The 27,660-nt window shown below is 44.6% G+C and overlaps 1 protein-coding gene across 3 annotated transcripts in view; it reads right to left on the reverse strand.

Moving 5' to 3' along the window:
• Positions 1-27,660, reverse strand: part of Tln2 (talin 2) — a 412,083-nt gene that overhangs the window by 142,636 nt on the left and 241,787 nt on the right. For all 3 annotated transcript variants that reach the window (XM_076925417.1, XM_076925418.1, XM_076925416.1), the window contains 10 exons: positions 21,982-22,045; positions 20,917-21,021; positions 17,025-17,180; positions 12,464-12,565; positions 11,410-11,486; positions 8,137-8,317; positions 6,831-6,944; positions 2,458-2,566; positions 837-1,045; positions 251-349 (listed from right to left, as the gene is read on the reverse strand). In XM_076925417.1, coding sequence (XP_076781532.1) covers positions 251-349; positions 837-1,045; positions 2,458-2,566; positions 6,831-6,944; positions 8,137-8,317; positions 11,410-11,486; positions 12,464-12,565; positions 17,025-17,180; positions 20,917-21,021; positions 21,982-22,045 — 1,216 coding nt within the window. The remainder of the gene's footprint in view (positions 1-250; positions 350-836; positions 1,046-2,457; positions 2,567-6,830; positions 6,945-8,136; positions 8,318-11,409; positions 11,487-12,463; positions 12,566-17,024; positions 17,181-20,916; positions 21,022-21,981; positions 22,046-27,660) is intronic.

Below are 27,660 nucleotides of genomic sequence, written 5' to 3' on the forward strand. Positions count from 1 at the left end.
TAAAATGTCCAAGAAACTGGTGAACAACCAGAAAGGCTAAGTGTTTGGGAGGATGATACATAATATCAGTGACCTGTCTTTTTTTTTTTCCATTAAAGATAGACACTAAAGACCTCCCTACTCAAATCATCTCCTTGTATCTTCCTCTCAACAACTCCAGGAAGACCAGGCTTGTGCTCTGATACATCCTGTGAGGTCAGACTCCTCAGTCAGACACATTTCCAAGACTGGGGAGCCACAGATGTCTTACTTGGAATCTCTCATCCGTCTCGTTCTCTCCGATCTGTCTCAGGAGATCTCCACTGGCTTGGCCGATGCTTCCGGCAGCAGTCAAAACAGTCTGTCGCGGCTACAAACAGAGAACATGAGCTGGTTGGAAAGAAAATGAATTTCTTCCCACGTCTCGACACATATCAGTATAGTGAGGAATCCAACAGAACCGCCCCTCCTCCACACAAATGAAGATCTCCGGTTGTATGCGAGATAGGAGGAAAAAAATAAACCCTGGTGAGATGCAAGGAAACGCTTATCATCCAGTGACAGGCAGATGTGCTTGAAATTTCCAATAAATGGGTCTTGCTCAATTAGAACAAAGCTGGTTTATATAGAAGTCCAGTTGCAAACCTGTAGGTAGGCCTCTTATGTACTAGTCAGATTGGCTTTCTACCAGAAGAACCCCTCCACACCCTAAGGGTTGAACACAGGATCTGACCTGCTTCAGTAACTCTCAATACTACCCTGTGATATTCTCAGGATGGAAGAAACCTTTCAGGAAGCCAGAGCTCCATAGACCTGAAGGTCTCATCTGAGTGTGACTGAGTGTCCTTAGGGCTCACCTCTCCAGAAGTAGGCTGCACGGCCTTCAGCAAATCAGACACGGCCCCGGCGAGGGTCCTGGCAGCTCTGAGAAGGTCCTCCCCACTGCCGACATCATCATCCATGAGGGCCGCCAGCAGCTTGACCCCCTTGGACATTTCGGTCAGGTTGGAGGAAATTGTAGTGATTGCACAGCCCACGGCTGTGTAGTCAGTGTCTGCGGGGTCACCTGAGACCAAGACCAAAGGAGAGTGGTGACAGATGAGGAGGGTCCTGCTTGGCAGGAAGTAAGCAGGCCTGGTAAGACTTTCTCAAAACTCCCATTGGCAGGAGCCTGTGCCCCACCATCATGCAGGTATCAATACAGAATTCCAAGGAGTTCAGTGGGATGGACATCACCCTGACTCCAAGGTCTTCAATAAGGTCCTCTCACCTGGAGGTCTCTCATACTGAAACAGGGAATTCTAAAGCAAAGGTCATGAATTCGGAGTTGGGGGTAGGGATTGGAAATGATGAAAATACTATATACTCTGATATGAAATTTTCAAATAAAACATCAAAAGTAGTGGCCAGTAAGATGGCTCAGCTAGTAAAAGCGCTTGACAGGTCTACCGACCTGCAGTGGTTCCCTATGGCGTAACAGTGAAAGGAGAGATCTAACTCTTGAAACTCACTCTCTACTCTCCACGTGTGCATGGTGGCACTCATGTATAACCCCACCTCACTCTGATGTAAATGTAACTAAACATTAAAAGAAAAATGCAAAGCATTTTCCTTAAAAATACAAAGACCCAAGTTCAATCCCTAGAACCATTAAAAAAAAAAAAAGTTCTGGTGGTATAAACTTGCAATCCCAGTGCTGGTGGAGTGGAGACAGACAGATCCCTGGACCTGCTGGTCAGCTGGTCCCGATGACTTGTGGAGTTTTAGGCCAAGGAGACACCCATCTTAATACAAAAAGGGCTGCTTGAAGAACAATGGCTAAAGTTGTTCTTTGACCTCCAAACACAAATAAACACAACTGAACTTCCGAAGCATGCATCTGCATCCCTCGACCCCAGTCCACGGGTCACTCTGCTCCTCAAAACACTGGTATACTGCAGACAAAAGCCCAGGTATTTCCTGGCTCTCACCAGAAGATGTGAGGCTGGGAGTCAGGCCATCCTAGAAGACACAACTACTGGACCAGATAAGCAAAGGATTGGATGGACGTTTGACATCTCTAGACCCTTTCTAGACTGTAAACTCTCCAAAGGAGAAACTGCCCTCAAAGACTTTCAAGTATGTTCACACGCTGATGGACAGTAAGGAACACTAAGTAAGCGCTTTTTAATGATACCTGATTTCAACAAACAGGAAGGAGATGTTTCTTACATTTATCTTGGATCATTTTGAGCACATGCTTAAAGTAGGCCAGATATCTCAGATTAGCCTGTCTTCTCACAGGATAGCAATCTGTTGCTTCAATGAAAGAATGAATACATACATACACACACACACTCACACACACAGACACATAAACTCTCTCTCTCTCTCTCTCTCTCTCTCTCTCTCTCTCTCTCTCTCACACACACACACACACACACACACACACACACACACACACACACACACACCAGCACAAGTTACTCAGGGACTTACCAGCTGTGAGGTTGACAACGGAAGCCGTTCCAGCTGTGATAGCATCGACTTGAGAGTGGATTTCATGCTTGGACTCATCCACTTTGTTCTGAACCCATACCCTCGATGCCTGTAAAGCCAGACAATGAACAACCCAATCACAGCACTGAACTGCCCAGGAGACCAGGGAAGTGAAGCCATACAATGAGACCAGCACTTGGCTGTACTCTCCTTCCTAGGCCAGCACTGTCCAAGTCATTGTAAACAATATCTGGACAGGCTTCTTGTGTGTCTAGAGACATTGAAAGATATATACATTCTCTATATCTTATACTGTAATTTAAAAAAAAGTTCCAACACTTAGGAAAAATAATATGATATGGCTATATGTAGATGAAGACAACTGAGAGTCAAAGATCACCTATGTCACTTCCTCTAAGACCAGGGAACATCACAGAAGAAGGGGAGGAAACATGTGAAAGCTGGGGAGAAGAGTGGTATGGTGGTTTGAATGTGAACATCCCCCATGGTTCGTAAGTTGGAATACCCAATCCCCAGTTGGTAGAACTGTTTGGAAAGGGTTAGGAGGTCTGCCCTTGTTGGAGGAGGTATGTCACTGGGGTGGGCTTGGAGGGTTCAGGAGACTCAAAGAGTCTCTGTCTACCTCCCGCTTACAGATCAAGATGGTGTTTTCAGCTGTTCCTGTATCATGCACTCATTCCGGCATCATGGCCTCTAACTCTCTGAAACCATATGCCTATTTAAATGTTTCCTTTTATAAATTCCCGTGGCCATGGGGTCACAGCCACAGAAAAGAGAAGTAGAGCGCTATAGTATGCTGTCCTCTGGACACAATATAACCATGACCCTCTTGGGATTTTCAGCAGCTAGAGTTCTTTGCACAAGACTGGGTCCATTAGGGAGGCTACAAAGGCTTACAGGCCTTGCCACATGCTAAGGATTGACAGGCAGTTAGTGGTTGCTGGAAGGGGAGAGACATTTTCTTTAGTGCTGTTGAAACCAACAAGGAGCTCTGACATAACTCTCACACATGAGAGCAACCCCGATGAAGCTCACAGGTTCATACAACAATAACAACACACACACACAAGATGACCAAGTGATGAATGAGCTCAATAATGGGAGGAGAATGGAGGGGTAATGGGGCAAATATGATCAAAGATATTGTGTGTGTGTGTGTGTGTGTGTGTGTATCTATGAAAATTTCACAATGAAACTCAGTATTATATGTAACTAGGACATGTTCATAAACCCAATGTCGCATAATAACTTGGTACTTACATTAACAATTGGTGGTAATCTTCACTTTGCTTTTTTAGGGAGTAGAGTTAGAACTTTTAGTCATATTAGCTCACAAGAGTTTTGACCAACTCTGAAGTTTTTCCTATTACGTAACTTGAACTATCATGAAGAAAATCAAATATCATGGCCATATGCAGGTGGCATTTTTTTTTCCAGTAAACCTGGGAAGAGGGGCTAAGGCTCCTGCTCTGTGCCTGCTTTACCTCCATCAGGTGACAGAACAATGGCAAATTATACCCAGGTCCTGGGCCTTGCCTTTCTCCGACTACAGAAACTCAAAAGGCATTTTTAGCTCTTATATTTTGTTCAGCCCGTCAGATATGTCCAACCCGTAGACTGTTGGCTACAAGGGACAGTTAGCCCAGCACAAGATGTACATTTACTTAAAACATTATGAGATTTGTACATATGATTTATTTTTTTATTTGTATGTATGATTTATTTTTCAATTATTGTTTCAAAACTGACTTGTGTCAAAAGTTTGGATATGCCTGCTAGTATTTATATTGATAATGATGACCTGCAGGTAAGACACTGATCTAGGTTCAGGCTCAGGGGAGTCACCTGTTATTTTAGCACATCCTAACTCTTCAAAAACTGGTGAATTGGGACAGTCACCTCCACATATTTTAAAACTATCTCCCAAGTGTTCTGGATAGGGAAGTCGACTTATTTATTCCCATTCTGGAGTTCCCTGACCACAATATATATTGAATTCAGGGACTTGGGAGGAATGGTACCGAGGGCAGTAACAACCTCCACTCACACCAGTATAGAGATGGACAACAGCATTCAGGGACAGCTTCGGAAGAGTGATCCCGCTTGATGAAACGAGGCTGCAGAATGCATTGCGGATCTAGCCCTGCAATGCCTGTCTTATAGCAGTGTGTTGTTGTTGTTTTACCATGACTGCACACCAGCACATGGTATGTAGTCACTTACAAGTATATACTAGCCATAAAATACAGGATAACCATGCTACACTCCACACACCCAAAGAAATGAAGCAACAAGGAGGGCCCGAAAGGGGACGTTCGAATCTCAAGAAGGGGAAATAGAACAGACATTGGGGGTGGATGGGGGGGGGACTCAATGGGGGAGGGGTGGGAATGGGAACAGGAGGGATCAGGTGGAAGGAGGATGGAGGGGAGGGTATGGGAGGAGAGAATTAGAATTGATGAGGGGCATCTCTGGGACCACCTAGAACAATGGAAACTCCTAGGAATCTGAGGGTCACCCTCACTAAGACTCCTAGCAATGGAGGAACATGGATTCTGAACCAGTCATCCCCTGTAACCAGAAAAGACTTTCAATGGAGGGACTGGGGACACTAACCCAGCCACAAAACCTTAGACCTACAATTTATCCTGCCTACAAGATGTGCAGGGGTAAAGATGGAGCAGAAATTGAGGGGTGGGCAATCAATAGCTGGCCCAGCTTGAGACCCATGCCACGAGAGAGAACCCACCCATGACATTATTAATGAAATTCTGCTATACTTGCAAATAGGTGCCTAGCATAAATGTCATGTGGAGAGGCTTCACCCAGTAACTGATGGAAACAGATGCAGAGACCCACAGCCAAACATTAGACAGAGCTTGGGGAATCCTATGGAAGAGGAGGAGGAAGGACTGAAGGAACCAGAGAGGTCAAGGACACAAGAAAACATACAAAATCAACTAACCGGGGCCCAGACACTGAATCACCAGAGAGCATGCATGGGGTGGACCTAGGGCCTCCGCACATATGCAGTAGTTATGTATCTCCTCATGTGGGACTCCTAACAGCAGGAGCAGGGCTGTCTCTGTCTTTGTTGCCTGCCTTTGGATCCCTTCTCCATACCTGAGCTGCCTTGCCTAGGCACATTAGAAGATGATCCTAGTCCTACTGCATCTTGATATGCCAAGGCAGGGTGATACCCATGGGAGGCCTTCCCTTTTCTAAGGGTGGAGGTAGGAAGGGGAGGTGAGAGGGAAGACCTTGGAGGAGAGGAGGAACAGGGAAGATGCAATTGGAATGTAAAGTTAAAAAAAAATCTATATCTGTATCTATAGATATCTACATCTAGGCATGAAATTATCTACATAGATATGAAGAGGAAAACAAAAACCAACCAAACCCCTGCTGATACCCAGGCAGGCCACCAGAGACTGCTTTGTGTAACCTGAGATTTATTTGTGAGGCTCTGCAGGTGGGTTCGGTGCAGAGAAAGAAAAAGAAGGAGAGGGTACAAGAAGGCAGTGGTGGTGTGGTGTTGGGGAACAAGCTTGCTAGTCAGTGCTTTTCAAAATTTAGCATGCCTACAAATCACGGGGACAGCTGGCTAACAGGCACCATGACATAGGATGCTGCTGGCAGCCTGTGATTTCTGCTTCTCTCCTAAGCATTTGGATGATGTCAGTGCTGCTGTCCTGCAGACCACAACCTGAAGTAGGAGACATTAGCTGATACTGTGGGCCTTGGAGATCATTACCTCACCGTGCTGTAAGCCTCAGCAGTACTGTAGCTAACCCAGGAGTTCACAAAACACAAAATACCTGGACAGTAGCATCAGTATCCCCGGGAATGTGTGGCAAACACGTATTCCGAGGCCCTACCCCATACCCACTAGATCAAAAACACATGGTCAGAACAACACAATTGAAGATGACGGCTGGGGCCCAGAGGTAAGTTTTAACAAGCCATCCATGAGGTCCCGTTGTGTACTGAAATCTGGGAGCTACTGGCAGTATTTAAAACGACAAGCCAGCTACCTGAGTTGAGCTCTTATTCGATGCTCATGCTAAGAATTAGATCATCAACCCTTCCCATCAGCCTTGTTTGCAGATGACAGGGGAGAGGCTTGAGGGGGTAAGATGCCCAGACTCATACAGCAGTGAATCAGAGGAGCTGGGATAAGTGGCTCCAGGGTCTCAGTTCTTAGCACAGCAGTTCTCTTTCCCAACATACAGCAAAACACATAGACTTCTTTATCAGATAGCTAGAGACAGCTTCGCCCAGCAGAATCCTCCTCCCAAGCATGTAACCAACCTTGTTCTGAACGAGGACAGAGACACAGGATGGATATTTACCATATCTTGGCCGAGAGGTGGCAGTGAGTCGAGCTCACTGAGGTCATCCTGAGCCTGCTGGACAGCGTGCATGCTTGTGTTGATAGTCCCCATAAGGGCTTGCTGTGCCGAAGTCTACAAAGGCAGATGAACACAAGGTGGTGAGCAGAATCTGGGGACTGACAGGGTCTCCTTACAGAACAGAACCAAACTAAACCTTCTCAGTCGAGAGCACATCTCATTACGCACCTGAACTGGCTCCCATTTCAACCTGAGGGCTAGAAATAGCACATTATATTAATAGAACACAAAGCGAAGGTGATTGCAGCGAAGGGCTTATAATCAGAAGGGTGTGGAGAGCTTAATTAGAAGACACGAAGGCTGACGAGCGAGCGGCCTCACAGGGGAACTCAGGGGATACAGTTGATCTGAGTACTGTGGATAAATGATCTCGCACACAGAACACAAATGGCTGTTTAATACAAAGGACTCTTGATCATACTCCAGGACTCTGTCTAAACCTATAGCCCACATACTTCTTTACAGCTGAATCAATTCCCAACTTTGATATTCTTGTGTTCTCAAAACTAGCCCAATAGCGAGGGATTCCCAAGGCCGGTCTGAGCGGTATTCAATCAGATGAATTAGAAAGGATTCAGCAAGACTAGGTTACAAAGGTCGATCATAGATGACTGGCCCATTTCCCACTTTTTATGAGGGTATCAGGGCCAGGCAGCTTGAAGCTGCTAACAGGTTGGGAAACGGAGTCTGTTTCTACAGCACAAAGAGGTTCGTGGTGGTTAATTTCTATTGGCAGCTTGAACAGAAGAACCTTGGAAATCAGCCTCTAGGCAGGTCTGTGAGGGAAGACCAATCTCTAGCTTGAGTTACCTGAGGTGGGAAGACCCCCTCTAAATGTGGGTGGTACTGTTTCACAGGGTGGGATTTTGGACTCTGTTAAGGAGAAAGCTAAGCAGCACCAGCATTCAGCCCTCTATGCTTCCTAATGTGACGTGCAGTGTGATCAGCCGCCTCACACTTGCCAACACTGTCTTCATGGACCGTCCTCTCAACGTGTGAGCCAAAATGTGCTTCTTCCTGTAAGTTGCTTTTGTCAGGTACTTTGTAATTACAATAAGAAATGAAACTAAATACAAGGTCCCTCACTCTCTAGCCATTGATTCTAGAAAGGATCAATTAGTCATTCAATTACAGGAATGCACCATTGATGACTTGGCTCAGATGGGAGGCTGTGGGTTCCCACACAGAACCTGTCACCATCTCTGGGGGCCCAGAGGTTAACAGACAAGTGAGCAGGAAGTCTCACCAGTGGAGGCATGTGTCCTCGGTGCATCTGTCCGACCATGACCTGCTGCTGTGGTGATGGCATGCTGCCAACATTGAAAGTCTCAGGCCCACTGGAGCCAGAGCGCATGACAGCTGGCAGTGCCACTGAGCCATGCTCTGCCTTCCCGGTCCGGTTGAACTGCTGCTGCAAGATGGTAGATCTGTGAAAGAGATGGCTGGTCAGTGGGAGGTAGACACAGTACAGTACAGCGGGAAGACATCAAAAATGTGCACTGCCCTAGACTGCGGAGGCCACTTAAAAATCACACATGGCGGGCAGAGAATGAAGAGTGACACGGAGCTGCTCAGTGGAAGCACCTCAGATGAATCCAGTCAGGACCAGTGTCAGTGCCTCCATTGGTAGCGTTCAGGTATTATACAATTTATTTGCTCTTAGGACAAAACAAATGGCAGTCCTATAACAATGACATGCAGAGGGAAGGTTCCGATATGCTCCTATCACTTGTTCAATCATATGGAAAGAACATTATCCAACAGGCTTCCAGTCTAGGCAGTGATAGATCTAGCCTTAGCTTGATGGGGAAAATGTGCAAATAAATCTAAGGAAACCCTCTCACAAGTTCAAGTCAACTGACCACAGAGGGCATCTGTCACCTCTGGAGGCTTGAGAGACTTATATTTTTTTCCAAAAGATTCCAACCAGAGATTAGGATTCAGAGAAAGAGAGAGAGAGAGAGAGAGAGAGAGAGAGAGAGAGAGAGAGAGAGAGAGAGAGAGAGATCTTAAGATTTTTAGGATGAGTGGCAGGTGCAAAGCCCCTTGCACATGTGTAAGGAGCTAGACAGTGGGCAGGTCTTCTTCAGGAACCTAGTGGAGAAGCCACAAGGAAGGTCTGGGGAATAGAGGTGCTTCTGTGCTTCTGGAGAGGTGAAGAAGGAAGGGGAATTTTACACCAAGAGGTAGGCTCAATCTCAGACCATTCCTGTTAACCAAGCTAGCATCTCAAGCTACAGACATCTGTAGAGAGTTAAAAATGTGAGCCAAGGTGGGTGGTGGTTTATGAAGGGTCCTGACAGCTCAGAGTGCAGAGAATAATCAACTGTCCGGAACTCAAACCTACAAAGAACATGTACATCACCTCGGCCTTTGTTTGGGGGTAAGATTCAGAGAACATCATGGAAGCAGAGGAGAAAAGAATGTAAAACAGCAGGCGGACTGGAGGAGTGGTGTAAATCACTTCCTACTGGACAGGCCATGGCTGCCGCACAAGAATGAGTCCCAACAGGCCCGCTCACTGCACACAGGCTGCACAAGAACCAGCCTCTCGGCATTCTTGCGTGGTGTGGATCTTCTGAGACCCCACCACCAGCTGAGGGGCCCTTGGGAGCTGATGCTTGCTCGAGGCAGGAGAGTTGCTTTTCTTCGGTGCTACAGACAGTAGTAAATTGTCCATGTTCCCAACATCCCTGCTCATGTAAGCAACCCCACTCGTACTCAGTAGGTCATTATAAAAAGATCTGAAAGTAGAGGAGAGACTTGAGAGGAAATGCGGGTTCACAGGTACCAGAAAGGTGGGATAAGAAAGGAACGTGGGATGAAGACAATCCAAAGGAATAACACATCTGTGCCGAGCTATAAAGAATAAATATAAAACATCCTTTTAAAGGAGTTCGGAGTAGATGACACCAGGGAGAGGAGGTCTGAGGCAGCTTTCTTACACCTCAGCCAACAACCTGGGCCACTCATCCTGCTCGCCCTGACTTAGGTCCATGATGAGACAGTAACCATAGAGAATTCTCAGTGGCTAGCCACTGGGGCCTGACACGTGTACTCCCATACCTACTGGGCTCATCTGAGTGCTAATGAGTCTATCAAACAAACATCTCACTCTGGTGGGAAGCACGAACTTAAGACTGTCCGTGTGGTGGACATTAGTCATTCCAAGGACTTAGGAGGCTCCTCCATAGCATACAATAGTGTCGAAGTATGCTGGGGTCCATTTAGCTCCACCCTGTGTACTTACTTACAGGGAACCAACGTCTGAGGGGCAACATGGGATCATTTGATCCCAACACAACACAGAATAAAAACAAAGACAAGGGCAGTTATCACAGATCTGTTTAGCATAAGGTTGTCTGTGGAGATTTCCCAGCTAGCAGTGCTTACTAGATATCTCTTATTTTTTTTTTGTTACATTCATTTTCTCATTAATAAATGGAGCTAAAAGTTCTGAATCAAAAGATTTTGTTTTATTTTTAATTGTGTGTGTGTGTGTGTGGGGGGGGGTGGTATATGCAGGTGCCTGCAGGGCTGAAAGAGGATGTTAGATCCCCTGGAGATGCAGTTCTTTGAGGTTGTGAGCAGCTCAATGCGCATGCTGGGAAAAAACTCTGATCTTCTGTGAGAGGAGCAAGCACTCCTAACAGCCAAACCATTTTCCCAGCTCCAAGTTTTGAATTTAAAATAACAAGAATCTTTCCAATAGCAAACAAAACGTGCCCATGTTTGGTGTGACTCTATCATCAAAACCACATGCAACAAGGTGATACTGCTGCAATTCCTGGTTTCTACAGGCTTGTGAAGGTAGAAAATTCAAGGCCAGCACAAATGAACAGACGCCCAGATCTGCTCCGAGCATGGTTCCTGTGAGTGATTTTTTTTCCTTCTTCTTTAAAAACAGTATTTGTGTTATTTTGCATGCATGAGTGTTTGCCTGCACGTGTCGGTATCTCACTTGCATCTGGTGGCCATGGAAGCCAGAAGACGGTGATCGATTCCCTGAAACCAGAGTTATAGGCAGTTGTAAAGTTGCCATGTCCCAATCATGTTAAACCTGGGTCCTCTGGAAGAGCAGTCAGTGCTCTTAACCACTGAGCCATCTCTCCAGCCCTAAGGGCACATTCTTAGCTCTGTCTCTTTGCTGCCTCGCAGCCTGTGAGAGGAGTGTGGCATGTAGTTAGTGCTTTAAGCATACTGACCACACCACTGGCCAGCCTCCAGAATCCCAGGACAGAATTAAACAGAAGCTAAGTGACAGATTTCAAGGTAATAACCTGATCCGTGAAATTTACATCAGAGATGCTAAGCAGGACCCAGGAAAGCCGACTGCTTCCTAAGATGGAGGTGGACACCGTGCTCTGCACAGGGTCCCCACGAAATGCTCAGCACCCACACATGACAGCTGTATCACAAGCACAGCTCGTCCTAGGCCGTAACTGAAGAGCAAGCCTTGACTAACCCATCGCCATGTCACTTCAGGAGGAGGCAGATCCCAAGTACCCTAGATACTTACTTTTTTGGGGAAACTGACTCTTCTAACATAGTTGACTCCTCATCCCCTTCCAGCCCAAATCTATCTTTGCTTTGTTTCTGGAGGTAAAAGAGACACAACAATGAACAGAAGCACAGAGGCACGAAGCCAATAAAGTGGAAATCTGTGACTCAATATGCAAATATACCAAGCCAGGTGTTTATCATTGCTTACATAGCAAAAAGTCGGGCACAGAATATCAATTTTGAATGGATTGGAATGGAAAGCCTTAAACCATCTGATTTTCTACATGCTACTATGGCATGTGGTGTCATTATGTTAGGTAAGAACAAAAACTCATGAAAACCACAACGCACACATTTAGTTCACCACCTTGGGTTTCTGCATAGAAGGGAAATCCATGCTGATCAATCAGGACAGATGGTCCTAGCTAGCTCTAACTATCAACGTGAGGCAACTTGAGGGATTCCCTTGAACAAAGTGACCTGTGGGTGTTCCCGTAGGAGACTGTTGTGACTGTTAACCGACCTAGGAGGCCCAACCAGCTGGGTGGTACCATCTCCCGGGCTGTATGAGGAGGATGACCGAGCATGAGCCTACACTATCAAGCAGCCTCCCGCCATGGTTTCTGTAATCCTTCCTTGGCTGTGAGCTCCCTAGTTGGAGGGAATGCTGTGTAGACAGGGCAACAAGTGGGCCTGACTGACAAGTTCCTACTGGGCTTTCTAGCCATAGGTCCTGCAGGATAGACTGCGAACAGAAGTGGAAACCAAATGAACCTTCTTCTTCCCTTAGCTGCTTTTGGTCAGTGTGCTTTTATCACAACAATGGAAATCAAACTAGAACCCAGCCCACTGCTTCTTACCCAGCAGTAACACATGCATATATGTACTGTGGCAAGATCAGACATGCTCAGAGGATTCTGGGTCAGAGATCTCATACACAAGCTCTTCATGCTGAGGACCCAACCTGTCACTCAAACATTTCAAATAAAACTCCCATTTAATGTGGCTTCATCATTGAGACCTTTTACCAAAGCAGCCTTGATTTCCCCGTCTTCTCCAACACAACATACCTTTTTGAGGATGATGTCAATGTATCCTGCAATCAGCTGGGATATTTGCTCCCCCTCTGTGGTTTGTACTGAATAGTAGCTTTCTTGGTATTCCCCAAAATCCTAAAAGAGCACGTTAGGAGAAACACAGTTGCTTAGATCTATCAGACACCATGAGGCTACACAGAGCAGCTATAAAACTATGACACGGCTCACCTTCCACGGTTCTCCACTCTGAGGAAAAAAATGAACTCTAAAAATGTATTCAATGGTAGATATTAAAACAACAACAACAACAAAGCTGAGGCTTCCAAGCCTCAGACCTGAACTCAATCCCTAGAACCCACAGGGTGGAAGGAAAGAACTGACTTTGGCAAGTTGTCTTCTCACCTCTCCAGGCCCCCCACAGACATATAAATACAAAGTAAAGGGGGTAGGACTCTGCAAACTGTGAAGACAGACAGACAGACAGACAGGACTGGAGCCTTAGGACGCTGAAGCAGAGAACTGGAGAGGCCTGAATACCCTGCAGTAGTCATTCCTGAAAAGCCTACCCTTTCCAGAGGACCAGGAGAACTAGACAGGAGATGCAGCCCCTCCAGCGGCAGCCCAGACATGCCAGGCAGGGGAAAAGGGCCATTGGATTTCAACAATGAACACAGTAAATCTCTGTATGGTTCCCTGTCTCCTTAGCAGCACAGGCTTGGTGGCTTCAGCTTCTTCCCATCAAGGTCACCAAACAATAGTGAGAAATGTAGAGAAATGCTGTCTGCTGTCACAGAGAAAATCATCGGATCCTGAGTGTATCAGGAAGATAAGGTGAAGCGCACATGACGGCAAACACCAGATCCTAGCACTTGTGGGGCAGAGGCAGGCAGAAGCAGTGAGCCAGGTCTACTACTGAACTCCTGTCCAGCTAAAGCTACACAGTGAGTACTGCTCTCTTTGCTTTTAAATGTTTTAAAAAGATTTATTTATTTTACATATATTATATATACCGTAGCTGTCTTCAGACACACCAGAAGAGGGCATTGTGAGGGGTTGTGAGCCACTATGTACGTGGTTGCTAGGAATTGAACTCAGAACCTCTGAAAGAGCAGTCAGTGTGCCTAACCACTAAGCCATCTCTCCAAGCCTGCGCATACCTGTCTCAAAACAAACAAATAAGCGGAGATAAGGTAAGAGCTAGAGAGATAGCCTAGTGGTTAGGAGCACTGGATACTCTTGCAGAGAACCTGGGATTGGTTCCGCAGCACCCACATGGGAGCTCACAACCATGGGGATTTCTAGTTCCAGAGGATCTAGTACCTTCTTCTGGCCACTGTGAGCGTCAGGCACACCTGAGGTGTGTAATTATATGCGGGCAAACATTCATACACTTGAAATAACAGCTTAAAAAAGAAAACCAAAAAACAAAACCCCAAACCCTGAAAACATCCTCAGCATGTTCTGGTCATATGTTCTCTGACCATAATGGAATCAAACTGAAAATCAATAACAGAAAGACAACAGGGAGATCTGCAAACAACTGACCACAAGAGACCCCAAGCAGAAATCAATCCCAGACAGTCAGCAGGGAAAGCACCAGAAACGGGAAGATGAATACAATCCAGGAGGACGGAAGGAATTCCTTATGTCAGTATATAATTCTGTCTGTTGGCTGAGATCACTTACCTAGCTTGTTATAAATATTTCCCATTAAAATAAATTTAAAATAAATTCCCATTAAAATAAAATAAAATTTTATTTTTTAAAAATACTTAGAACTACTTTGGATAGACCAACTACAGTATTAAAAGAGGCATGACAAAAATAAACTACCCCAATTTACCTATTCCTGCCTGCCTTTCTTTTTCTTTTAAATGTAAATCATCTTTATTGATACGACAATAGAGAAAAAAAATCACTAACTAAAGACTTGAAAGCTTTATACAATGGAACAGTTGTTACACAGCTGCTTAGATTTTTTTTCTAGACGTTAACAGGAATAGAGGTATTATACTTCAACAGGCTAATGATTACTGATGTTATAATTTAAAATTCTGAGTATTACTCAGCGATTAAAAACAATGAATTCATGAAATTCTTAGGCAAATGGATGGAACTAGAAAATATCATCCTGAGTGAGGTAACCCAATCACAAAAGAAAACATATGTTATGCACTCACTGATAATTGGTTATTAGCCCAAATGCTCGGAATACCCAAGATACAATTCATAGACCACATGAAGCTCAAGAAGAAGAAAGACCAAAATATGGGAGCTTCTGTCCTTCTTAGAAAGGGGAACAAAATACTCACGGGATCAAATACATAGACAAAGTGTGGAGCAGAGACTGAAGGAAAGGCCAAAGACTGCACCACCTGGAGATCCATCCCATATACAGTCACCAAACCCAGACACTACTGCAGATGCCAAGAAGAACATGCTGACAGGAGCCTGATACAGCTGTCTCCTGAGAGGCTCTGCCAGAGCCTGACAAATACAGAGGGGATGCTCGCAGTCAACCATTGAACTGAGCATGGGGTCCCCAGTGGAGGAGTTAGAGAAAGGACTGAAGGAGCTGAAGGGGTTTGCAACCCATAGGAAGATCAATAATATCTACCAACTAGATCCTCTGGAGCTCCCAGGGACTAAACCACCAACCAAAGAGTACACATGGAGAAACCCATGGCTCCAGCTGCATATGTAGCAGAGGATGGCCTTGTTGGGCATCAATGGGAGGAGAGGCCCTTGGTCCTGTGAAGGCTTAATGCCCCAGTGTAGGGGATTTTGAGGGCGGGGAGGCGGGAGTAGGTGGGTGGGGAAACACCTTCATATAAACAGTGGAGGGGGGATGGGATAGGGTTTTTTTGGAGGGGGAACCGGGAAAGGGGCTAACATTTGAAATGTAAATAAAGAAAATATCCAGTAAAACAAAACTCCTTTCCCCAAAGTACCTATCTGAAGCAATTTTCTTCTAGTATTCCTAAATATCATGAACATATGTATACAAATTTTAAAATTTATAAACACTCCATGACTTCTCATAATGGAAGAGGAGGATAGACATGGCTCTCTGAAAACAAACACCCATGTTTTGGGGTTATGTAGGGTCCATCCAGCGGACTATGGATGGTGCAGTTTCTAAGCATTCCCTTCAAATAGCCTGGCCATATCATTCTATGACCAAATTATATGACAGTGCAAGTCAGTTTTTTTTTTTTTTTTATTTTGCTTTAAAAAAATTTTTTAAAAAAGATTTATTTTATTTTAAGTGTGAGCACTTTGCCTGCATGTATATATGTGTACCATGTGAGTGCTTTGTGGCCATGGAGGTCAAAAGAAGGCATCAGATTTTTCAGAACTGTAGTTAACACATGGTTGTGAATTACCATATGGGTGCTGGGAATCCAACCTAGGTCCTTGCCAAGTCTTTATAGCCCCACATTTATCTGTGAACTCCACACCTGAAAACACAGCTTCAATTGGGAAATTACCAAGATTGAACTAGCCTGTGCGCATGTCTGTGAGGAAGTGCCTTGGTTGTTAATTGATATAGGAAGACCCTGTCCACTGTGGGCAGTACCATTCCCTAGGCAGGGAGTCCTGAACAGTACAAGAGTGGAGCAAGTAAGCAAGGTTCCATGTGTTTACTCTTTCTGCTCTTGACTGTGTATGTCTTACTTTATGTTTCTGCCTTGCCTTGCCTTGCCTGCAACAATGGACTGAAATTGCTTTTGGTCAAGGTATTTTATCACAGCAACAGAAAAGAAACAAGAACAGTAACCAATCATTCTTTCTAAATTCCTTTATCCTTTTTCAAAAAATGTCTTATTTTTCAATGTCTGCAGGAAAATAGAAATTCCAAAGACTTTAGTCTGTAGTTAACAACTTCCAGTACTTTTAAAATTTCTCTTCTTGCTCACCTTGCTTGACAAACTACTCACATCTTCAGAATTCACATGTAAATGTGTCCTTAACTGGCTACTGTATTCTGTTAACAGCAAATTTTGAAGTTGAGAGGGGGAATGAGACCAGAAAGCCCGGGATAGTCATTAACCTTCAATGAATTTCATGCTGTTTTATCATCTCAGCCAATGCTAGAAACCATGAAGCAGTTACTACCGTCCCACTTTAAGCTGGGGAAATCAGAGCTCAGAGAGGAAAGTTATCTTGAACAAGGTCATAGCAAGGAAGTGACGTGGTAGAGTTTAGTATTACCCCAGATTTCTGCTGTTTCTACAACACTTCCATACAGTCTGTATTCTCTCTAGGTAGGCTGGGAAACACAGTTCTGAGGAGGATTCACACATGAACCTTAGTTTCCTTTCAGGATATACAAGAGGTATCATCAGGAGCTAAACGGTTGAGTCCTCCTGGTGAGCACCACTTTCCCATCTGTGAGCTCCAAGAGGACTGCGGCACAAGATGTGAGATGAAGTGGTGTGTGGAGAACCCCATTGCTGCTCAGCCCTTACTTCTGCTCCAGTGCCCACTATGTCCCAGCACTGCTGGCCCTTTAAGACCAATAATACCCACAGACAGCCCTCCAATACCACGCAGGACCACACGAGTTCCCTCAGTGTCTGGCTATTCCTACCAGTGTGAAGCTCTTAGGCGAAGCTGCCCAGCGCTTGACCGTGGTGAGTGGCCACTCTTGCAGCACCTCCTTGGTCTTCTCATCCACACGCATGACGGAGTCCTTAGTGATGCCCAGGAGGCGGGGAACCAGTTTGTTCTTGCCTTTCATTTTCTCCTGAAATGAGGGAGGCCAGGGGTCACCAGCCTTTCTAGAATACAGCGGTTTGGGTGTGTTTCACCTGCGGTCTGTTTACAAACTGGTTATGGCTTTTAAGAAACCCAGGTGAATAACTCACTGAGACAAAGGAATGGGGTAGGGGGACACTAGGATACTGGATAGATTCACAAAGGTGTGCTGCTTCCTGGAAAGGAGCAATATTCAGCAGGGGTTGGGTGTGTGTGTGCTCTAAAACTGTGTCAGAAAGAAGGGACAGAACTGGAGAGACACCCAGTATCCTCCCCAGTATTAGCATCCCAGGAAGCATCTGGGTGGGTAAAGAACAGAAGAGGACTATTTCAAGCTATTAAAGTGAACCCAAAGGGCCCAACTGGGATCTTCTCATTATACAGAGGTATAGACCCTTCCCCTTTAAGAAAACATCTCTGCATTCACTTCCACCTGCAGTCCTTGCTTTCGTACACCTACAGGTCTTGATTCTCCGTGGTAATGTTTATAGGGTGCTATGTAGCATTTGAAACGTTGTCACTGTGTGTATTCACTGTACATGGCGTGCTGTTACGTAGTTTTCATATAAGTACCCACCCCATCCCCAATTCTGTTTCTTTGAAACAGGGCCCATGTTGGCAGGGAACTCGTAGTAATCATTCTGCCTCAGGTTCCTAAATGCTGGGGTTACAGGTGATTCTAACAGCTCATTTAATAGATTTGAAAAATATAATGGTAGATTCTTACTTCACACTTATACTAAACCTTGCGATATATTAATAATTTAGGAAGAGCACATGGGTGCGTATTTTTGAGACTTCTGGGTAAGAAGCATTGTTCTAGCAGAAACATTGAAAACAGAATAAATGAGAAGAGAAAGAGCTTTAACTCAACACACAGATGAAGGGGAGGGAGGAAGCATGTGTGAAAGAGAGGGAAAGTGAGAGGGAGAGAGAGAATGGGAGGAGAGGGAGAGGGAGGGGGAGAAGAAGAGGGAGAGAGAGAATAGGAGGAGAGGGAGAGGGAGCGAGGGATCAGAAAAAAGATGCAAGCAAGATGTCTCATGGTATGAAAGATCAGGAAACAAAGAACTGGCAAATAAATATTTGTAGCACATATGGCAGTCAAAACTTGCTATACCATCTGTGAAACACTCTTATCATCAGCAAAAACCACCTTCCAAAAATGACGCAGAAAGTATTTACAATCATAAAAATTTAGCAGATAAAATTTCACTTACATCAAACAGGTTTTTTGAAAATTAATTCTCAGAATTGACAAGAGAATGAAAGGGATCATTAATTAATGGAAGTGAAGATGGCAGAGCCTGAGGCTGGAGAGTTGGCCCAGCAGTTGAGAACACACACTTTTTGCAGAGGAACTGGGTTAGGGTTTGTTTCTGAGAACCTAACTCAGGTATGACTCTGGCTCCAGGGAATCTAATGCCTCTGATCTCCACAGGCATTACATTGACACATGCATGGATGAGTGACCACACACATGTATGCACGCACACGCGCTCGCACACACACATGCACAAAAACACACACGCAAACACACATGCCTCTTAAAGAATTGTGAATCCCTTAAAGAGAATGTGTCAATACCCACCCATCCAGAGCCTTAAAATTGTGTCCACTTTGATACAGCTTGCTTTGAGAAACACTTTGTTTTTGAATTTTTAAGTATATATAATAACTTTGTCACAAGAAACACAAATGGAGTTTGTCCTAGAGAAAGGCTGGAAAGAACTCAATCTCCAACAACAGAAGACTTTATATAAATAAACTATGGCACATCCAAAAAACATATTATAATGCTTAAAAATCATTTTGTAGGGGCAGGAGAGATGGCTCTGTGGCTAACAGCATTTGCTGCTCTTGCAGAAGGAACAAACTTTGGTTCCTAGCACCTACAAGATAATTAACTAATAGCTTCAGTTCCAAGAAATCTGAGAAATCACACCACACACACACACACACACACACCACACACCCCAAAAGCACCCACACCCATAAATATAAAATAAGAACTTTATAGGAAAATAGACTGTATGGAAGTAAATTATTCATAATATATAAAATAAAAACTACAGGATATATGAATTTAAACAACAACAGAAATTGTACACATAACACAGTCAGAGCCTCATGCATCACAGGGTAGCCTTGAAAATACTATATAGCCAAGGAGGACCTGAAACCCCCGATCTTCCTTCCTTCCCTAAGCGTTGGGATTACAGCCACCAAACCTGGCTCATGAAACAAAAACTTTAAGAGTTATGTTCCATGAAAAGATGCTGAGAATGGTTGTCGCATGTGATCTGTACTATTTTCCTTACTGCTAAAATTTTACTTAGGATAGCTTTGCTTTTAGTCCCGTCAGGAAGGAAAAGTTTTCAAGTGGTATGTGCTGAAACACATATGGCTACACAGCTGTCATCAGTAACACTGGGTGTACATTCACACTCACGAAGAATGCATGCTTTGCGACATGTACCCATACCCGACACTGACAGTTATGCTTGCACTTAAAGCAGGCCTGAATGTCACTAAAACAAGCATCATTCCCAGACCTCAGACTCCACAAGAGTCTGTCATCATATTTTCCCTTTGTAAATGAAGAGACTATAAACTTGATTAAGGAAGACATGGCAAATGGCAAAACCACAATGGGAACAAATGCCTAAACTATAACACACCTTTAGCATGGTGGAGGGGTGGCCTAGTACTCAGGAGACAAACAAAGTTCTCTTCAAGTTCGAGATCAGCCAGGGCTACATAGAAGTCACTGTCTCAAAATAGATGATAGGTAGGTAGGTAGATAGACAGACATACATACATACATATAGACAGACAGACAGACAGACAGACAGGTAGGTAGGTAGATATATAGATAGATGATAGGTAGATAGATGATGATAAATATATAGATATAGATGATAGGTAGATATAGATTAATAAAGATAGATACATACATACATACATACATACACACACAAGGATAGATAAATGATGATGATAAATATATAGATAGATATAGAGGATAGGTAGATAGATGATAGATTAATAGAGATAGATAGACAGACAGACAGATACATACATACATACATACATACATACATGGATAGATAGATGATGACAATAAATAGATAGATAGATACAGATAATAGATGAATGGATGGATGGTTAGATGGATGGGTGGATAGATACAGATAGACAGAGATGAACAGGTAGACAGATAAATAGATAGACCCAGTTTCCCCACAAGAGGAGGACACAGTGGTGTCAGAATATGTGTAGCAAATGGGAGAGAACAAAGCACTCTATGACCCCCAAGACCCCAAAAGACACTAAGAAGAGTTTAGTTCTTCTTAACAAAGGGTCAATTTCAGGACTGGGATAACTTAAGTATAACATATATGACATGAATTCAATCTTGTTGTCAGTGGTCAACCATGATCACTTATTTTAGAGGACACTGGGGCTCTGAGTTGACCTCTAGGAATGTCAGAACAGCAACAGTGAGACTGATCCTTTGGGACACAAGCAAGACAAAGCAGCCTGGAGGCTCATGGGAGCAGCCTGGTGCTCATGCCCTGAATTCAATTGCCGCAGTCAGATTTAAGTCACAACTGGCCAGATGCCACATCTGTCAGTGCTAAGGTTCTAACCAAGACAAACTTATTTACTGAAGAAACCAGGGAAGACACAGGTAAACCCTGATCCCACCCTGGCCAACTCACCTTCACCAGGAAAAAGGACACACCATATGTCCGCAGGGACCGTGCGAGTTTGACATACTTCACCTTGGCTTCTATTTCACTCATCTCTCCACAGTTTTTATGTTCCTGCAAAAGCAACAGTGAGAGTGGGGGTGGGGATCTCTTACTGTAGCCTGCCATCAGGTGGACTCAGTGAGGTATGAAGGGACTGGAGTGAGTGACATTTCTGCAGGTGGTCTCTCCTGCCCCCATGACACAGGTTTGTGCTGACTGAGGAAGTTCAAGTGTAGGGCTTCCCAAATAGGTCCCGCTAAGTGCATGGGTCCATGCCCATCTGTGCATGCCAGGAGGAATGCCCACAAATACAACATCCTCAAAGGACCCAGTATCCCAAAGAGCTCAGGGGTCATATTTTCAACAAGAAAGATGTCCCTCTAGGACAGGTAGGGGTCCTTCTATCATAGATTCAGAATACATCTCTTCCATCAAGCAAGGCATATACATGTCTGAACATCAAAGTATTTGGAAATGATAATGAATAAAAATGTTTTATACACACACAACTTATATTATAGTTTCTATTTCCATTTCAAAATCAAAGAAGATTGAGGATTTGGATTCACTAGAGTGTTTCAAAGTCACATGGACAGCCCGACTTTCCTTGGCAACTGTCTAGGATAGACAAGACACTGACTTTAAAATTAATCCAAGATTTTCAAAAGGCACCAGCTCCTCAATTCTAGCTTCAAAAACCAAATCTCAGGACAAGGGGCTCTTTGTGTCTTCCCCAGCGCAGCTTGATGGCCGTCACCTTGCTTCAGTGTTACCAGAATCACACCTTTAAAAACATAAATGCATGCACATTTTTTTTCTCAGAAGAGCTAAGTAACCTTTAGCAAGAAAGTGTGAATTAAGATAATTAATCGGCCCAGGGTAGAGCTGTCCAGCCCCATCCTGTCGAGTCAGCGATCAGTCATTATAGAAGCCGGCATGCCTCGGGTACCGCACTCCATGTATGGGATGCGCCTGTCAGAGCAGATGAGGACGGAGGGGAGGGAAGAATATGTCTCTGCACATTTCCAGTACCTGAAATATTCGCTTCTCCGCTCCTCTTTGCTTGATGTACTCTTTTGGCAGGAATTCCTTTAGACTGAGAAAAAAGGGGGGAGGGGAGACAGGATTACATTTATCACACTCTGTGGTGGGAAGCGGAGACTTAGTCACTCTCAGTTAAGTCACTAACACTCCTATTATTTTATGGCACAATTAATATAACTGCACCTAGGATGCACTTAAGTATAAAGGCAGATGTGATCAAAAAGAGAGAGAACAGAAAAAAGGTTCAGTTGATGTATTTGAAGGAGGAAGGTCCAGCACACACTGTCAAGTGAAAGACAAATGGGGCCAACATGTACAGTACGTGTCCTTTTGCAAGGCAGGGGAGAGAGTATTTTTAGTGTAAAAACATTTTTTTATATATTTCAAAAAAAATGTAAACAGCTTAATATTTTTAAGAAATCAAGGGAGACTAACTCTAAAAATGAAAACTGTTTTCCCTGGGAAGAGGAGGGGAAACCAGAACAGACCAGACGAAACCACACTGGTCAACATACCTTGTACTAGGGCTTTCACTGTGGAACGCACAAAACTACAGAGAAATAGCTACAAATCTAAAGCAAACTTAACAACATGTCATGCCGACAACACTGCTACAAGAAAAACAATGTCTCCAAATAATCTCGGAAAACAGTCCCTTGATGGTACATTCTAGTGAGACAAGCCTTAGACGAACAAAAGACACATGAATCAAGATATTGACTGTAATATTAAAATTTATTATTTATCTATTATCATTTCCTATGTTGCTATAACTGCACATGCATGTATGTGATGTGTGTACGGGCACACATGTCACTGTGTATGTGTGGAGTTGTCTGTTCTCTCCTTCTACTTTTACATGGGTTAGGAAATGACTTTCTGACTAGGGCCCTAGTAGGAAAAGGATCCCATTCTCAATGCCACCCAAGGTCACAGTGCCAGCTCCAGCTCGCTCACTCATGGGTTCCAGAGACACTGACTTAGCCACCACACACCTGACACCTTCCAGTTACCCTTTAGCCTCCAGGTGTCCTACAAGAGCAGAATTTCAAAGCCTGCAGAGAGGAGGGGAATGAAGGGGACCACCCAGTCACACAGTAAGGGGGCTGCGGTGTCAGGGGGTTTATTTTTTTAAATGCTCAGAAGCTGCAGGAATCAGAAGAGAGATCTGGAAGAAAACCAGATCCAGACTCCAACACTGATGCTCACTGCAACTTCATTTCCCTTCCTTTTAAGGGTAAGTGGCAACTTTACTTCTATTGTTTATATTTGAAGGCATATGACATATTCTGTTAGGCAGACATATTGGAAGGATTACTGTAGTCAAGCAAACCAGCATCTCTTTTATCTCACAATAGTGGTGTGCACAAATTTCCAGTAGACGATATTAACTGAGGTCCTTGTGAGGGACATTTGCTCTTTGGTCATTTATCTGAAGAACTGAACCTCTGCTCTTTGCCTGCCATCCTACCTTCAGCTTCTTCACACCCACCCCGGAAACCATGCTCCTATCATCTCTATCTGCTTTCTTGATATTCTCCCTCCCTCTCTCCCTCCCTCCTTCTCTCCTTCCCTCTTTCTCTCCCTTCCCCTCTCCCTCCCATTCAAATCTAGGCCTTGCACATGGTAGGCAGGTATCTGTCAATGAGTTATATTTCCTTCCTCCAGATGCTATATTCTTTGTCTTGCTTATTTCATTTATATCTCTTTAGGTTCATCTGTGTTATCAAACAAGTAGGGTCACCTTAAAGGCTGACTCCCATTTTGTTGTACATATAATGAAACCCCATTTTCTTAAGTCAAATCAAAGCAGCTGGAACTAGCAATTCCAGCAGTCTCCTGGTACAGCTGCACACGGGAGGGAAGCTCTAGGGAAGTTGCTACTGCTGGGGAAATGTTAACTGTCTTCCTATGTCCTAGAACTGTTACCAATGAGGCAATCCCCATCTCCAGACTGGACTCATCACCTGAAGACCAAAGATGATTGACATTGCTTACATTAATTGACAAGAATGTGCCCAGTTAAAGTATCTGCCAGGCATAGGTTACAGGGGTGGAGAAGTGGCAGGGATGTGGTTTTGATGGTGCCACCAAAGGACACTGGGAGCCAGTTTTGCTTTTGTAGCTGTCTTAATGCTGAGTCACAACTGAATACTCACAACCAAATCTCTAGTTGGTATTCCAGAAGCTTATCTGAGTGTGGTCTCTGGACCAGCATCCTCAGCACCAACCAGGAACTGGATAGAAACATCAACATTCAGACTCACCCAGAACTTCTTAAGAGGCTCAATAGAGGGCCAAGTGGCATATGTCAGCAAGCCCTGGTTCTGAGAGAGACAGAGGAACCACAAGCAGTGGTCAAGTAGCTCTAATTACAAACCAGAAGTACTCAGACTGGACTCCAGGTTCCAAGATCACACTGTCTGTGTGACTGAGAGTCCTGGGTAAGCTCTGGTGGTTTGCGGAACGGCCATGGCTTGAAGGAAGTCCTGGATGACTGGGAATGCCTGGAGTGGTCACAAAAGGTGACTGTCCTAAGACGGGGATGAGGAAGACACACAGCCCATCCATAACACTAAAGCCTGGCTCACTTACAAAGCGCAGAAAGCTGTGTCTCATAGCTCTGCAGCCCAGGGTGTGTGACATCAAGGTGATTCTATGTTCAGTCATCTGGGGAGGGTTGACCCTGGGGAGGGACATTCAGTCCTCTTTATAAGGGCCCTGACTGGATCCTGAGGCTCCATATGCATGGTTCTAATGGCCTCATGGCATCCCAAAGACCACTCTTGCTAAGTCCAGAACATGGGCAATCCCTGAAGTGTGGAAGGGATCCCTTAATCATAGCAGCCAGTCAGAAGCACAGGCACTGGGCCTGACATTCTCTGCCACTTCAGTATGGTTCCGTGATCCCAAACTAGTCCAAACACCTTTTAAAGCCACCCAAGGCCACTGCCCTGGCGGCAATACAGATCATGCTGGTTTGCTTTGATCCTGAGCTTGGAAATCATCAGGCAGGTAAGCAAGGCCCTTAGGAGGTGGCAGGGCAAGGGACAGACACTGAAGGTCATCATTTAACCACACTGGCAGTGGAGCTCTGGGCTGTGAGATTCACAGAATAGAAAAAAATAAAAAACAAATAAGGAAACTCTGGAGCAGACAAGCGTCTCTTCCTGCATTTTACATTCAATGTAGTGGGGCAGAGAGGATGAGGTGCAGGGCACAAGGCACAGCAGAAGAAGAGCCTAGGTTGAAAGGCCTCCTTCCTGGTTAGTTTGGAAGCACAGGCTCTAGCCAAGGATTCCACAAAAGCACAGCAGCTCTGAAGGGGGAAGTAGTGTTTGAACTGGTGCCAGCTTAAGAACCGCTTCTAGGCCCCCGACCGTGCCGGGAGCTTTGCTTGTTGACAGTAGAATTATCTAGAGTTTGTGGGGGAAATTTTCCAAGTACACTCCGAATTCTTTCAGAGCACAGATTCATGTCTCGGGCTGCTTTGTTTTCTCAGTAAATACTTGCCTGGAACAGCCACACAGGGAACAAAGGCTCCTCCAGTAAGCATGAATCTGAGGCTTCCTTTGCCTGTTACCTACCTGCCATCCTCCCCTCCACCAATGGACACTACCTTCACACAGATGCAGAGACCATTTTGCCTGGCATGAATACCTAATTTCACCTTTGCCAACCACTCTATCCGGACTCTCTGTGAGTAGGCTCCCACCTCAAACCTGGATTACTGCAACTACCTTTTGAAAAGTGATGTTAATTGTGAAATGTATATTCTTGCCATGAAGGGAGCATGGGTTCATGGTACCACATTTGTTCTGTTGTGCGTGTCTGTGCATGTGACTGTGTGGCACACGCACACGGATGGCCTACTCTATCATTCTCTGCTTTATTGCCTGATGACAAGTGTCTCTCAATAAGCTTGGAGCTAGACTGGCAGCTAGTAGGCCCCGGGTATCCTCCTGCCTCTCTACCCTACCCCCAACACTGCTCTCGGTTACTGGCTTGGGTGGCCACATGGTTGCTGGGGATTTGAACTCAGGTTCTTGTGCTTGTACAGCAAGCACCCTTACCTACTGAGCCATCTCTTCTTTTTTAAGACAGGGTCTCATGTAGCCCAAAGCTCACTAGGTAGCCAAGGATGACCTTGAGCTTCTAATCTTCCTGCCTCAACCTTCTGGGTCCTGCCTGGGTTTGCAGGCATGTGCCATCAAATCCGGTTCCTTCTTGGTATCTGTGATAGTAGCTATTTTCTTGGAGTTTGTTCTCACAAATATTTTATCATAGTCTTATGCCTCCATGTATCTATGAATAATAATTCATCAGGTTTTTCTTTGTGGATGTTGTTTTAAACACAAGAGGCATATCCTGGGATGTCTTGTTTCCTCTGAGAAGTCACTCATGTTTTCATACATTCTGAAACACGATACCCCCGTGGGTTTTCAACTTTCAGGATTGCTTGAGGCTGGAGAGCTGGCTGAGTAGTCTAGGCACTTTCTGCTCTTGTAGGGACTGGGGGTCAATTCCCAGCATCTAAATGACAGCTCTCGGCCATCTGTAACTCCAGCCCTCCTCAGGTATCATGCATTTATGGGGCACACATATGTACAAACACGCAAAACATCCACATACATCAAATAAAAGTAAATACATTGTGAAAAACGCATTTGTGTGTGGCCTCAAACAAATGAGAATGGCCTTGACTCCCATGCCCCTGCCTCCACCTCTCAGAGTCTGGGGTTCGAGGTGAATATCAGGGCTTTGTTCGTGCTAAACAAGCACTCTACCAATTGAGCTAAATCCTCGGCTCTCCATAGTTTGTATGCCATGCTGAGAACTGAACCCAAGCTCTTCCACAGAAGAGCATCCCATCAATAATTTGATTATAAACAACTTCAAACACACTAATATATTGAAAAGATTCATGGAGTGAACTCTCTACACTAATCTAGCATGACCTCCATTCAAGTCACACCTGCAAGAGACGACCTAAGGTCTCAAGTTTATCAGTAACTCTCAGCAACACAAAGGGCCTATGGAAGGCTTTTACTCGACACTCCTTAATATTTTCTGCAGGCTTTCAAGGGTCACGAAGGGAGTCATTGTTACAATGATTCAGGAAGGGAGTCTTTGTTACAATGTTTCAATTTGCTGCAGATTTCCGCAGATTGACATGTACTGTGTCAGTTTCTCTCGGCAGCATCACTTCCTGCACCACTCTTCCCACCTTTCATGCTCAGTATTTGAATAGCCCACCCTGCAATCAACATAACACAGACGGCTTAGTGGTTAAAAGCGCTTACTGCTCTATCAAGAGACCTGCAGCTCAGATGAAAGCACAAACATCAAGTGGGTGACAAAATCCTGTGACCCCCAACTCCAAGAGACCTGACACCTTCCTCTGGTCTCTGCTCCTACTTATACATGATGACAAAATCCTGTGACCCCAGCTCCAAGAGACCTGACACCTTCCTCTGGTCTCTGCTCCTACTTACACATGCACAAACACATGCACAGACATATAAATAGTAAAAATAAACTATAAAAAATCATACAAAGTAGACTTAAGAAATCATCTGAGTATGTGGTGTCTCTCTTTTGTCTTCTCTCACTAGCGCAGCCTCACATACACGCCAGTATTCAGTGAATTAAAGAACAATGCTGCTG

This window comes from Arvicanthis niloticus, chromosome 26, assembly GCF_011762505.2.
Source record: "Arvicanthis niloticus isolate mArvNil1 chromosome 26, mArvNil1.pat.X, whole genome shotgun sequence".
Taxonomy (NCBI): Eukaryota; Metazoa; Chordata; class Mammalia; order Rodentia; family Muridae; genus Arvicanthis; species Arvicanthis niloticus.